The following is a 15,389-nucleotide window of genomic DNA, read 5'->3' as shown; positions in this document are numbered from 1 at the left end:
TGTTTTTTAGATACTTTTCTACACAGATGAAGTTCTTATTTTTAAAAAGATGGGAAAGTTTCCATTTTGACTGAAACAAGAAATAATGGGTTTTTAAAGAAAATTAAACCAATCTCCACTCTGGAAGTAGGTTATGAAGAATAATCTATAGGTTAAAATCATAAATGTAACATGATAAAACATTTAAAACTTCAAGGGGAGAGATCCAGTGAGTTAAAGGGAAGAGTGTGTAAATTCCATCAAAATACTAACATACATGCATCACATTCTCAAATACAATTATCTTTTTAAACTATGTAAACAAGCAAATTCAAAACAAGAAGTGTGTGTGTGTGTGTGGTGGGGGCAATCTACAAAGCAAACCTGCCATCCTAATCCAAGAGTTCTAAGGACATCTGAAACTATTCATGACTATAAGGTCTCAGTGCATTTTGTCTGTATGTAACAACATTATTGATGTAATAACAACATATAATCCATACACAGTACCAGAAAGAACTGTTATCACTGAAATGATATATGCATATGTGCCTATATAAATATAGTACACCATCAGGAATATTTCCAGCATAGAGCACAACAATTTAAGAAATTAACTCCCTAATTTTCACTTTAGCCTTAATAATATGAGAATTTCCATCACTGAAACATAGTAAAATATTATGAATCATAATTTGTTGAAATGGAAAAATAAATATTCTAGGATAAAAAGTTCAATTTTAATAAATATGTCAGTCTTACCTAATTATACAACATATTTCTACTCCTTTTGTCTTTTTAACAAAAAAAAAATTCTAAATAATGTCTCCTTAACAAACATAAAATTTTACTTGAAAACTTAAGGAGCAAGTGTGATAAATCTGTCTACATTTTCTGTTTGCTGTGATATAGGATCTCATGTTGGAGGTCAGAATACCTTAGAACTAGTGTCCTGCTTTAGTATCACCATATGCTACAACTACAGGCATGTTTCCCTCAGCATACAGTAAATCACACTATATACTGCTCGAATACAATAGATTTCAAATTTTAAAATGTAGGAATAACTCATACCTATTTGCATATCTTAACGTATTAAGAGTATTTTCACAGGATGCCATTCCTGGAGAGATTGTGGCAATCTATAAAGGGATGGGGGAAGCAAAGATAAAACCATAAGTGCTCAAGATAATAATCCTGACAAATAGCTCAATAAGGTCTACTCTTACAATCCACTTTAAAATATCTGTACTAATATCCGACCTCTAAGATCTATCTACCTAGTACATGCAATCATTATAAAATCCAGTTAAAAACATAAAAGATTTTCTGAAGATACCAGAAAGTCATTAAAAATCCAGCAGAAAATGAAGGGAAACACTTAGTAAAAGGAACAGACTGCCCCTCCACCTACTTTTACTACTACTAATGGAATAGTATTCTGCCAGAGACAACACCCTACTAATGTCCCGCAAGACCACTGAAGTCTCTCTAGGAGCTCGAGTTCCTGGTTAAGAAACTGAAAGGCAGTTTGGGAGTGAAGAAGGTAAACTGTCCTATTAGAAAGAGAGGAAGACTGAGAGAAAAAGTCAAAGTTTATGCAGTTGCACAAAATCTTTGGCTGACCATCTAGCCTGCCATAAACACAACAAATTATAAATAACGCAGTGAAGTGCATGAAGAGATATTTGAAAGAACCTTGGAATAAGTTAAGATCTGCTCCAATAATAAGTCAGAGTAAGAAAATCCAAGTTTCTATATTCAGACGTTAGAATTAAAAAGCATTACAGCTGTACTATAATATTTCCCACCAAAATAGCAGGAACCACCTCTTAAATACCACAATCTCTCACAACAGAAGGGTAGTTATAATTAGCAAACATCTAAAAATTTCCAAAGAATTTTCTATTCATTACTTCAGGATAAAAACAAAACAAACAAAAAACCCAACTTACCATGCAAGTACGAGAATTTTCACCGATGAATGAATCTCTCAACACCTGAGTGAGTTTACTTGCTCGGAAAGGAGTATGGGGTTTATTTCTACCTAAGGCTCTTATGCACTCCTAAAAATTAAGAAAATGTTTCTTACTAATTAGGCTTTATTACAGAGTCATTTTAAGCAACATTTTAAAGGTTTCTTACTTGTTAACTTCTAAGGAGTCTGAAAATTCTTTGATAGAACTTAATGATGGTTTTATAAATATGCAAGAAAATGAGTTAACAACAAAAACAAACTTTAATTATTCTAAAACAAAAACGAAAACCTGAAAATATAGCCAGTTCTCAGAGTTTAGGCAACAGGAAAGTTGTAAGAAGTTGAGATTTTAAAATGGAATCCCAAAAGCTACAGCTGCTGTACTACAATCCTTTCAACTCCTAATTTTCTAGTAAAGGGAAAATATAATAATCCTTTAAAATAAATTATTTTGGTCCAACATTCCCCTCTCCCCGAATGCTATTCTGTATTTGTAAGACATCATTTCCACTCTCTCCTGTTCCTTAAGGTCACCTTGGTTTCAGAGGCTAAGAGGTGCTGGGCAGTGGTGGCACCCACCTTTAATCCCAGCACTCGGCAAGTAGAGGCAGGTGGATCTCTTTGAGTTCTAGGCAAGCCTGATCTACAGAAGCTAGTGAGGCTACAGTTAACAGCAGGGTCAAAGAACTCTCCATCAGACCCAGGGAGGAGACTGTCTAGAGTCACAGACAAGAAAAAACTAAACATTTCTTAGCACATTTCCATGGTTGTTCGACCCTCTAAAGAATGCCTGTATTATAGTCTTTTAGAATCTAACTAAGCAGCCTCAGAATTGGTCTATCAATTCATTTCCTTTGTTTTCAAACAAGAAAATGTATGATAAAACCTCTAACTTCAAATATAACAACTGAAGTTTGTAAACCTTTGCTTTTACTAGCTTTACAACTGAGTAAGCAGAATTAAAAGACTTTCACAAATACATTTACCTACCTTGAGTGCTAAAAGGCTTTTATTAATTTCAGCACCTTCAAGCCTTGTTTGCCTGTCTGCACTTGAGGTATCAGCTCCTCTTTCATTCCCAGCCAAATCAATGAGAGAAAATTTGCCATGTAGCTTTCCCTTCCTTCTAAGAATGATCTGAAACACTGCATGACTCCGAGATGAATGTGCATTTGCAGATGTCTGACCAGATGTTCTGTAATGTGATTAAGGACATATTGATACACTAAAAATTTTATGTATATGTTAATCAAAATATTTTCACTTAAAATCTTTCCTTTGCTAGGATGCTACACACACAAAATCTGAAAGAGAAGTATCCCTTTAAGACTTACCTGCAACTGTTGCCTATGTCAATGAGTTTCAGTACATCTTCCACACATTTGACCTCCCGTTCCTGTAATCCTACCACTTGCACCTGCTGTTTTCCATCTTCTAGTACTCTTAATTTTGTTTTCCTATTTAATAGGTCAAATACCTACAGAAAACCATATTCAAATTAGAAAACTAGCTTTAAAAAAAATCAGCTCTAAAAAAGTGAGTCTAAAAATATTAAAACTGTTATTTCCAGAACAATATTCAACACTGAAAGTCTGAAAAGATTTAAAATTCTAAAGACTTCAACTGCTATATTTACAAGCATATAAATCTTGTGGGTGTGGAGGTCATAAAACAAAGCAAATATATTGAATGCCACCAAACTGTATACTTAAAAATTGACAACTGTATACACACACACACACAAATTTTACCACACTTACTTCTTTTTTAAAAAGTCTGGGGATTGGAAGACAACTCAGTTGTAAAGTGCTTGGCAAGCAAGTACAAGGACCTGAGCTTGATCTCAAATAATCACAGCATTGGGGAAGTGGAGACCCTGGGGCATGATGGATAGCTAGCCTATACTAACTGACCACCTGCAGGTCACAATGAAAGTCTGTCTCAAAAATACAAGATGGATAGCTCCTAAGAAATAACACATGAGGCAGACTGCTGGCCTCTACAGGTATGTATGGTATACATGCAGACACCCACCTACACATATGTACCCATATACATGCACTCACATAGCACCCCATAAACAAAAGAAAAATAAAAATTTTCACATACCTTTCCACTATAAATTTCAAAAAATGTTGCATACACTTGAAGTTCTAGTTTCTTATAGTTTGGCTTCTTCAGCATTAAAAAGACATCCCGAGCTGTCAAAAAAAAATTCACACATGAAGTTCGTTAAAATGCAATAATTCTTTTCTATTGTCCCCAAGAGCTTAATTTCATACTTCTTTTATGCCCTTTTCTTTTTCTTTTTTTGAGATAGAATCTCAAATGGCCAAGGTTGGCCTTAAACTTGCTATATAGTTGACGATAATTGTGAACCCAATGATTCTGTCTCCACCTACTCAGTACTAGGATTACAGGTGTGTGCAACCATGACTGACCATGACCTTACATTTCTTTTCAACTAATCTGAAAACGTTCAGTTGACCTAATATGCTGTGTGTATAGCTGGACAATAAAGTCTTACTCAAACACACCTGAATAATATTCAAGAATGTCATCAACTGTGCACACAAAGGACACTTACCTGCTAATGCATAAATTCCCTTAGAACAATCCTGGTTCTTTCCTGAAAAGTCTCCACCCATAGTCTACATTTGGAAACAAAGAATAATAAGAAATTATTCAGAATTTTTTTTTTTAAGAATTTAGGTCTTGGGTTTGGGGTGATGACCCGGTCCATAAAATACTTGCCATAAAAATATGAGGCCCTGAGTTCTATCTCCAGGAACTCATGTAAAATAAGGTCACCCTAGCTTACGTGGTAGTTCCAGGCCAACGAGAAACTGCCTCAAAGAAAAAAAAAAAAAAAAAAAGATGGCATCCAAAGAGTGACAGCTGAGGCTGTACTCTGGCCTCCACACGCACATACCCATAAGAAATTAAGCCTTTTAATTAAGGTGTAAGAGGGAGACTATAGCAGGATACAACTTAAACAATTACTTACATGAGTTTTTCCACTTCCAGTCTGCCCATAAGCAAAGCATGTAGCCATTCCCCTTTCAAATATCGTCTCTACTAGTGGTCTAGCCGTAAACCTTAAAAGGAAAATAAAAAAGTATGTCACAGATATCGAAGTTAAACAAGTAACCAAAGTAATACAAGTAATATAAACTGTATTTCATTAACAAAGTACAGCAGGAGTTTAAACAAATCTTTAGTTTCAAAATTTAAAATAGTAAGTTTGTGAAAAAGAACTGTTGCTTTGGATCATGAATTTTAAATCCAAACATTTTTTTTTTTAATCAAGAAAAGTAGGAACCATTACAATCAACACATTTTGGGATCATGTCTATCCCTACATCATTAATCTGTGCTTGGGAATTATATAAATTCTGCAGTCTGCTAGATATGGAAGTCTTTTCCTTCCAGTAATTTGTCAGGATGCTTGAAAAGGTAGTAGCTATTGGCAAAAGGTCAGGTGAATATGCTGGATGAGGTAAAACTTTGTAGCTCAATTTGTCCAAGTACTCAGTGTTCCTAAGTAACAGGTGTCAGGTGTAACGAGAAATGGAGACCCTTCCCTTTGACCTCTGCTAACTGCAGACAGTGCAGCTTTTGGTATATCATCTCATCGGCTTCCTGAGTAGCTTCTCAGATGCCAGGTTTTGCTAGGATCCAGAAAGCAGTAGTAGATCACGTTAGCATCAGACCAACAAACTGTGACCCAAGTTTTTCTGGGTCTGCGTTTGGATTTGGGTAGTGCAGTGAAGTTTGTTCTTGGATTAAGCACTGAGCTGGGTCTTTACACACGATCCACTTGTCACACAACACAGTCAATCAGTATGGAAAGGGTCTATTGTTGCATAGGGTGAGAAAGGTCAAAAGCTCAAAATAACAATCCTTTTCTCTTGTTGTTACTTCATGGGTTTATAATCCCATCAAGCTCTGACACCTTTCCAATTTGCTTCAAATGCTGGACATGAACAACTGACTTATATGTGAGGAAGATGTAAATTAACTACAGGACACTGAACTTTTGAGTTGACAGTCTTAAAAAATGGCAAAGAAGTATGACTTGTTTTACTTTTTCAAATATATTAGTAAAATTCACTGATATAATTAAAATTGAAAAGTGGGAAGGGATAAGAAATAATTCTTTACTGAGAACATTAAATAGTATGCAAAAAAAACAACAATTAGGCCGAGCGGTGGTGGTGCACACCTTTAACCCAAGCACATGGGAAGCAGAGGCAGGCAATCTCTTGTGAGTTCGAGGTCAGCCTGTTCTACAGAGTTAGTCCAGGACAGCCAGGGCTATACAGAGAAACTCTGTCTTGAAAAACAAAACAAAACAAAACCAATTAGAACATTTCATACACTGTTGCTAGATTTTTCAACGCAAACTGGAGAAAGCATAGAATAACAAGGGCAGGGAAAAGTTCTAGTCTAATGAAACTCTGAATAATAAATTAGAAGAATGACCAGTTCAAAAAGTATGTCTTAGTCCATACAAGTAAAACAGTTTAAGAGTTCTGTCTTAGTGAAGTATAAATACGCAAGATGAGTTTGAGGCCAGCCTGGTCTACAGAATGAGTTAAGAGAGAACCAGAGCCATTACACAGAGAAATCCTGTCTTGAAAACAAAACAAAAACAACAACAAAAAACTAAAAAAAGTATAAATATAGATGGAAGCTCAGAATGTTTACTAAATGTACCATAGATAATACTTGAATAAGTACTTAAAAACTACCACAAAAATCAGATTTACACATTATGAAATGGGAGGGGAAGAAAGAATTGTTTGAAAAAAGCTAAAAGAAATTACCGGTTATTATTACAATTCCCATTTAAACAGATATTTCATAACATACCTATTTAATATTCCAATGTTCAATTCGTAAGATTCTTATTGCTCTAATTTTCTGGAGAATTTTTATAAAATGAAATTAGAAAATAAAACACAGCATGCAAACAAATGCAAAGGTATGTCTACGTGGAATATAAAGGCAATGCTGCAAAAATCTGCTATAATTATTAGAAATATGTTTATAAAATATGTCAAAAATCTACATGATATAAAAATTTTTTAAAAATATGTCCATCAACCTTAAAAGATGTTAAAAAAATTTAACAAGACTAGTAGTAGTTAATGCCTAGCAGGTATTTCAAATTTATTAGTATAGGAGTTAAAACAGAAAACCTAGTGTCTGTGGAAGACAGAGGTATATGTTGGATAACCTGAGATAGAAGGCTGTGAGCCTCCATATGGATGCTGGAAAATGAACCTAGGTCTTCTAGAGGAGCAGGTAGTGTTCTCGAGGTCGAACCATCTCTCCAACCCTTCTCAGAAACTTACCCATACATGTGTCTATGATATGTGTAAGCTAGGTATCAACTAGATTAAAAACAAATTTTGGGGTTTTTTTTGAGACCGGCTCTATGTAGTCCTGGAGCTTACTATGTAAACTAGGTTACCCTCCAACTCACAGATAGCCTCCGGCCTCTACCCCAAGTAGCACCATGCCCAGGAAAAAAAACAAAGCAAACCAAAGCAAACCAAACCAAAACCAAAACACCTGTTTGAGGTTTTAAAGAGATTACATGATAAAACTCATTGAGTTTATTACATTTTCTTCAGTTTCCCCTAGAAAGCTGTACGAAGAACAACATGAAGTCATCAAGGAACTTCCAAGAGTCTAAGAAGAGAATTTTAATTTAAAACAAATTCACTCACCTGTAAACCATTTCATTAGGAGCTGAGTCATCAAAGGCATAATCAAAACGAAACGTCTGATTTTCTAAGTACCTTGTTAAGTCTACTTTTTGTTTGGGCTCATGTACCATCACAACATCTTTACTAGGGATTGTGATTACGTCAAGATCTTTCATTTGGGTTTCTAAAAGAATAAACAAAAAATCAATATTCAGTAATTTTCACAACATTTAATCTAATAAAAAAAATTTAAAAAGATTTGAAATCTTTAAAAAATGATTTTAATATTGTGTGTGTGAGAAAGCATGCACATACCAGGGCAGAGGAAAATTCTAGGAGTCAGTTCTCTCCCTCCACCATGTACATCCCAGGGATCAAACTCAGGTCATTAAGACTGGCAATAGGCACCTTCACTAAATCATCTCAATATGTTTCTTTTTTTGTGATAAAGTCTCACAACATAGTCCAGGCTGCCCTGGATCTCAATCTTCCTTTTTCAGGCTCTTGAATGTTGGGATTACAGTAATTATGCTACCATGCGTGATTTCTAAATTCTACTCTCAATAAAGCTCATTAAGCATCATACCTTTCTTATTGAGGGGTCGTTTTCTTACACAAACACATATCCTATGTTCATCAATCTAGGAATAAAAACCACATTATTTCACTGATTATAAATGCCATGTAAAACAATAGAAAGTAAACTATGGTTTTTAGAAATTTCTTAACATATATATAGCAGTTAAGAATTAAAAAGCAAACTAGTATTTAATAAATTTTAATGGTTGTCAGAAACAATTACTACTAAAATTCTGAGCACTGTGGAAACTTATTTTGCTTTTGATAAGCCATTACTTAGTAATTAAAGATTTTAGAAAGTACCACAATCCTTAACATTAAGCTCTTGTTAAGAAGAAACTTCCACGGAACACTCCTGCATTGCTGGTGGGAGTGCAAGCTGGTACAGCCCCTGGATATCAGTATGGTGATTTCTCAGAAAATTAGGAAACAACCTTCCTCAAGACCCAGTAATACCACTTTTGGGTATATATCCAAAGGATGCTCAATCGTGCCACAAGGACATGTGCTCAACTATGTTCATAGCAGCATTATTTGTCGTAGCCAGAACCTGGAAATAACCTAAAAGCCCCTTCACTGAAGAATGGATAAGGAAAATATGGTATAATATTACACAATGGAATACTACACAGCAGAAAAAATAACTATCTTGAATTTTGCAGGCAAGGATGGAGCTGGAAAACAACATTTTGAGTGAGGTAACCCAGACCCAGAGAGACAAACATCTATGATATCACTTATAAGTGGTTTTTAAACATAAAGCAAAGAAAACCAGCATACAAATCATAATCCCAGAGAACCTAGACAACAATGAAACCCTAAGAAAGACATACATGGATCTAATCTACATGAGAAGTAGAAAAAGACAAGATCTCCTGAGTAAATTGGGAGCATGGGGACCATGGGAGAGGGTTGGGGTGGGGAGAAGGCAAGGAGAGGGGCAGAGAAAAATGTAGAGCTCAATTAAAAAAAAAGAAAAAAGAAAAAAGGAGTACCTTCCACTCATTTCAAGATGTGTTATATACAACAAAAGTAAAAATTGCAATTCTACAAATTGGCATCTTTTCATGTTGATTGCAGATAGTTGTCGGAAGATCACTAACAGGCAAAAACCCAGGATTTTCACATTACTTAACAAAATAACTGGACAATTTTATGAATGACAGTTATTTTTTAATTATATGCACATGTAAGTGCTGGATTTCCCCCAGAGCTGGAGATATAGGTTCACTGGCCTGATGTGTTGATGAGAACTTTGAGAACCCAAATTGGGTCTCTCCCAAGAACAGATGGGCTTTTAAGCACCAAGCCATCTCTATAAACCCATTAATGACAAATCTTTGTATACAATTTTAAAGCTTACATTCAATACATACTTTCTTGGAATAAATCATTTTCTTTTACCAGACCTATTTTAGAGTTCTCTAATTTGCCTGGTTCAATTAAAACACGAGCTCAGATGCAACAGGTGAAATGCCTGGCAGTGTAGCAAGGCCTAAAATATATAGAAATATAAGCTTATGAATAAGACGTTTATCTGGACCTGTAACATTCTTCCTAACACAAATACTTTTGGTAGCCAAACATTCTAAATATGTTAGGTCAAATGTATTATTTTTCATTCTACAGCAGGTAATAAAACTAGAGAATACTTTCCAGCTCTGGAATTCTGGTCTGTTGTAGCCCCTAAGAACCATTATTACTGCTACAGCCAGAGTAACGTGTACTTAAAAAGAACCAATTAGTTACAGTAAGTTAGAATGGTGGTGGAATATACAGCCCAAACCAAAGTTAAAGTAAGCCTGGAACTGAGATCAAAGCCTTTGTGAAGGGCGCCTTATGTGAGCCACTGATACAAGCCGTCAGAAGACAGGGAGGCTTCGTTTGCGAAGAGCAGCTGTGCCGGACCTCTAACATTAAAACTATGGAGGGGGAACAAAAAAGTAGCTGAGTTGTGATTTCTCACACAACATGGTAACTGAACCTCATCAGGAAAGAAAACTATACAGGTAAATACAACGTGCAATTAGTCAGTATGAAAATTTTTATTTATAATATCACATCTTCAGAGTAATAATTAACAAAGGATCTTACAGGATCAGCTGTTGTTAGGGGTCTGTAATCCAAGCTTCCTCTGAAGTCTCTGATCATACACATAATTTCATAATTTGGATTTGTAGCATCAACATCCTATTAGGAAACAAGATTTGGCACCTATTATACTTAATTACACTGTATGTGTTGCATATAGTTTGGAAACTGCAGTTTAAGCACTGTCATTTGTTAACCAAACCCAAAGTAAAACTATGATGTAATTTCCAAGTTCAGGTTAGTATGTTCTGAATCACTTTCACATAAATAACATGGTTCTGTTAATCTGCATGTATCCTTGTGTACTTCAAAGTTTCCTCATTAAAACTATCCTTTAATTACTTAAAAAAATCACTTCTATAACACATTTGCTCTAATTATGTCAGAAATATACCAAGGGGAACAGCATTCTAGAACACTGGCAAAGAACTCTAGGAAGGTTGACACTGGGAAAATGCATCCCACACCCCAACTCAGAACTACGTCATCTAGTGTTTCAATATTAAATATCAACTTTGCACAAGTCACCATGAGGGCATTGTTCTTGCAGTCGCACACACGAGGCTCCTTCTTTACCTCCCTGTCCATCGTTACTGCTCTTCCCAAAGCACTACTCTTTATTTTTCTCTGCCTATGTCAGTTCTACTGTCAAAACATTGAAGGACTCTTTGAAAAATCTGGTCTGCAGGTGTAAGCATGCTGTTTAGTTACAAATATCTGTCCTATTTTTAAATACAGCCTTAAATTAAAATATGGATTCATTTCTATTCATCTCCTCTGTCTTTGCTAACTCTAAAATAACCAAGATGTTTAAAAAAAAAAGCAATACAACAAAACTTAAAACACAAAGAAAGAGAATTTGCTTGCTTTTTTTGTTGTTTGCAGCCAGCGTTTCTTGTAGCTGATCTTTAGCTCTTGTCCTCCTGCTTCTACCTCCAAGGTGATGACAGATATGTCACTACAAGCAGCTCAAAACCAAGGTATTTAAAAAGTTAAAAAATTCAAAGTATTGAATTCTGACAGAAATTTATTCCAAATTCAATACTAAGTTTTGTTTAAATTATAACTAGCAATGGTCAATAGCCTCCCTGTAATGAATAATAAATCACTAATACTAAGATTTTTCCATTCATTTTCAGACTTATACTGAAGAACAGTCACTGAAACGGTCACTGAAATTTATCTTCTACTTACCTTTAAAAAAGACACCACCTTGTCAGCTCAGAAGCAGAATGTGAAACAAGAATTGAGAGCTCCCCAGACAGTTACATATCATCAAATACACCCGGGGGCATGTCTGGCAAGCATGAATAAGTGCAAATGCAATCTGTGTTTTTCTGTTTCCCTGGAGTCAGAGGCTCAAGGTAGTCCAGACTGCTTTCCTGAACCTTATTTTAAAATCAGCTATTTTCACTGATATAATCTATCCCTTTCTCAGAAACAAACGAACATTTGAGTTTATGTTACAAACCTGGGCTCTTTTTTCTCTAAGTTCTTGCTGTTGTAATCTCCTTTTCTCTCGTTTTTCTTGCAATTTTTCTACTTCTTTGACACAATTAGATTTTCTACGTGCTAAAAGGAAAAGGATAAACTGAAGAAACACAGTTTTTTTTTTATAGAAAAACTTTACAGAAATTTTATGACTAATTCAGCACACACACACACAAGTCCACAGTAATGAAGCATGCCAATTATACCTAGGTGAACTTGACTTATGAGCTGCTTTGATAGTAGGAACAGGACACTATACAGATGAGTCAAGAGAAATGACTCAGACACACTGATACATGTCATCTCTTGGTTTAGAATTACAGGCCTTTAAATTAAAAGGATCAATAAGCGTAACTTTTTTCTAGAACCTAAAAAAAAAACTAGCTAGAATTTTAAATTCAAAGCAATTGGGCCATTGTTATAACCTCAAACAAAATGTTATTCTCCAGTATATATATATATATATATACACACACTCCAATTAACAGACTAAAGTACTAAATACAAATTATAATTGGTTGGAAAAAGGAAATCTTTAGCCAAGTTTGTTTTAGATTGCTTACTACTTAAGAACTTGTAATGATGACCAAGAGAGACTACATGTACGCCTAAGATGACTGAATCCTTGATACGTTATTTACATACAAGGAGGTCCAAATTCCTTTTTTGCAGCTTGAACTGGAGATATATCTGAAACACTACCATTCTGTTGTGCAGAAGACGACTGTTCGGGAAGCTGACTAGGCCGTGCGCGTGCTGAACCAACCACTACAAAACAAATTTAATTCAGAACAATATTAAAAGCTAACCACGGTAAGAGGAAAAGACATCGCCATGTCAAATGTGATACACAAATATTGAACTCATGTCAGGCATAATCTATAAGCCTAGCACTTGGTAGGTTGAAGCAGGACAATCAATACATATCTGAGGCAAGCCTGGTGAGACCATGCCGCAAAAGTCGATAAATACTGAGTGGTGGGGTGGTGGTGCATGCCTTTAATCCCAGCACTCATGAGGCAAAGGCAAGTGGATCTCTGAGTATGAGGCCTATCTGGCCTCTAGAGTGAGTTCTAGGACAATAAAGGATGCTACATAAAGAAACCCTGTCTTGAAAATACCAAAATCAATAATTAAATTTAGCAAACTGACAAACTTTTTAATAAATGGTGTATAAACTACTAAAAGCAAGCAACTCTATTCAGTAAATTGATACAATTAAAAGACATTTTCAAAGTAACAGTTACACCAGGAAAGAGGTAGGCAGGCAGATCTGAGTGTGAGACCAGTATGGCTTCTACAGCAAGTTACAAATAATGGAGAAACAGAGTCAAAAAGGTACAGATTAACATCCACCAGTGCGATTTTAGCTAGAAAACTAAATACCAAACCTAAACCGACTTTTAATAATCATTTTTTTTAATGGTGGCTGGAGAGACAACCATGGGTGCTGGGAACCGAACTCTTATATTTTTGGTTGTAAGCCTAGCCTTTAACGGCTAAGCCATCTCTCCAGTCCTAATAATATTTTTAAAAATGCACATGAAACCCATGTCTTAAAATTCCAGAATGCACAGGTATTTCCCAGAGTATATGTACATTATATATAAATAACATATAAATTATATTATATATTATATGTGCAATATAAAGGCATTCTCATTTTTAAGGAAATGTACATGATTCAAACACATAGAAAACAAATGTAAAAGTCCTTCCAACCTTTCTTACATTCCAGATTTCAATTTTTGCTCCCCAACATGCAAATCTTCAGTAGAGTAGTTCCCCATTGTAGATGGCATAAAAATGCAAAAAGGAACTTAAAATTAAATACAAACAGAAAGCTGGATGTGGTGGTGCATGTGTAATGCCAGCACTGGAGGGAGTCAAGAAGATCAGGAGCTCAAGATCATTCTTGGCTGCCTATCATATTTTCAAGACAAACCTGGGCTACAGAGACCCTGTTTCAAACACCCACACACGCATGCACCCATGCATATAGGCTCAGAAAATTTACCAAAAAATACAAGGTCTACAAAGATTTGGAGGATGGTAAGGAAAGGACTTTCTCCTCTCTACTTCTAATGTCCTCTTGGCCCATCTTGTATTACATCCGTGCTCACAGAGACATACAACTGTACAATAGTTCTGAGCTGCTGAGCAGCAAAAACAAGTTAGTTTTGTCTCTGTGTCCTGACTCAGAATATATAAAACTTGAAGCCAACTGTAATTTATGTCCATTCAAATTTTCTCTTCCCAACTCTAAAGTTAACCTTTAAACTTTTTGGAATCCTCTTAGTCAGAAAATTATGACCAATCCAATGATAAGGAAATCCATCCTTGTGACATCATCATCCATCGGACCCCTTCTTCATTTCTTCTTTCTCTAATGTCCTCCTCAAATGTTGAAAACTGAGTGAGATGGACAAAAACTACATGTTTTGTGGAGTTTCTATTTACCACATACATTTCTGAATTTTTTGTTTTGTCTTATTTAGAGTTTTGCTTTGTAGCCCTTCTGGCCTAGAATTCCCTATATAGAATAGACTGGCTTCCAACTTGCAGGGTCTTCCTGCTTCTGCTTCCCAAGCGCTCAATTTACAGGCATGTCTCACTATGACTATCTCCTATTTTTTTAAACTAAAGAGAAATTATTAATGCAATTGGGATATTAAGAAACTAGGAATACTAATCTTAAAATTAACTATGTATGGTTAAAACAAAACACATTTACTTTTGATATACCTCATCAAGGCCATGCTAAATGTCAGTAGGCAAGATTAAAGGATAACATTTTACTTCACCTCTATTATCTCTTGGGGGAGGGTCATTCTTAATAGATGCCACAGTTCTTCGGTTCTACAAAAGAAAATAATATTAATTTTTTTCTCTTCATTCCTCACAGCAATCAGTGCCCCAGCTTCATTTAATTAAACAGAAAGACAACAGTAACATAAAACCAAATGTAGAAAAACTATAAATTATCAAACAACTTTCTAATTTATCAATAGTCAAGTTTCTGCAGGAGGCATGTACCGAAATCCCCCATATATTCAGGAATGAGAGAGGTACGTTCTCAAAGATAACTTGCTCTGAGGACATTATTCTTATCAGTTTTACACAATTCTGTAGAGTCATTATTTTCTTAATTCTGAGCTCAGGTAAAGTATAGAAATCTTCACATTTTAAAGTTCAGTTTTAAGAATGACATTCCGTATTAATGTTTTCATTATTATTCAGAAAGGAACACATCAACACAGAGAAAAGGGAGAAATAGAAAAGGGAGGGGGTGGGAGAAGGGAAAAAGTTTATAGTTTGCTCTCAAAACTATGGAGATCATACATCAAAGCCGACTGGAAGGCCCTTTGATGCTCAGGTTTGACTATTTCCATCATTAATCCATTACAATTACAGCAGATCTCAGAAAGCGTTTTATGTTTACTTCCATTTGATATGAGATCTGAAGTAAAATGAGGTTAAGTAACTACATTATAATGCTATCTTGCCAAAATTGTGTACAGGCTGGGTATTTAATATCTGAAAAACCTGAGTCC

The 15,389-nt window shown here is 35.3% G+C and overlaps 1 protein-coding gene and 1 non-coding gene across 6 annotated transcripts in view; both read right to left on the bottom strand.

Annotated features, from left to right (window-relative positions):
- Positions 1-15,389, bottom strand: part of Kif2a (kinesin family member 2A) — a 64,179-nt gene that overhangs the window by 7,378 nt on the left and 41,412 nt on the right. For 2 of the 5 annotated variants that reach the window (XM_041663677.1, XM_041663680.1), the window contains exons 4-16: positions 14,640-14,694; positions 12,481-12,603; positions 11,816-11,916; positions 10,348-10,443; positions 8,261-8,315; positions 7,696-7,858; positions 4,965-5,055; positions 4,545-4,608; positions 4,067-4,158; positions 3,292-3,434; positions 2,948-3,152; positions 1,935-2,045; positions 1,054-1,121 (exon numbers count right to left, since the gene is read on the bottom strand). In XM_041663677.1, coding sequence (XP_041519611.1) covers positions 1,054-1,121; positions 1,935-2,045; positions 2,948-3,152; positions 3,292-3,434; positions 4,067-4,158; positions 4,545-4,608; positions 4,965-5,055; positions 7,696-7,858; positions 8,261-8,315; positions 10,348-10,443; positions 11,816-11,916; positions 12,481-12,603; positions 14,640-14,694 — 1,367 coding nt within the window. The remainder of the gene's footprint in view (positions 1-1,053; positions 1,122-1,934; positions 2,046-2,947; positions 3,153-3,291; positions 3,435-4,066; positions 4,159-4,544; positions 4,609-4,964; positions 5,056-7,695; positions 7,859-8,260; positions 8,316-10,347; positions 10,444-11,815; positions 11,917-12,480; positions 12,604-14,639; positions 14,695-15,389) is intronic. The other 3 variants (XM_041663678.1, XM_041663682.1, XM_041663681.1) reach the window with 2 other exon arrangements.
- Positions 15,155-15,235, bottom strand: LOC121456029. Its single transcript, XR_005975581.1, has one exon. It is a non-coding gene; the product is annotated as a small nucleolar RNA U2-19 (small nucleolar RNA).

Source organism: Microtus oregoni, unplaced genomic scaffold (genome assembly GCF_018167655.1).
Source record: "Microtus oregoni isolate MIOR12 unplaced genomic scaffold, Mior012 000014F_ref0000157, whole genome shotgun sequence".
NCBI lineage: Eukaryota > Metazoa > Chordata > Mammalia > Rodentia > Cricetidae > Microtus > Microtus oregoni.
This window is presented reverse-complemented; position numbering and strand designations above follow the sequence as displayed.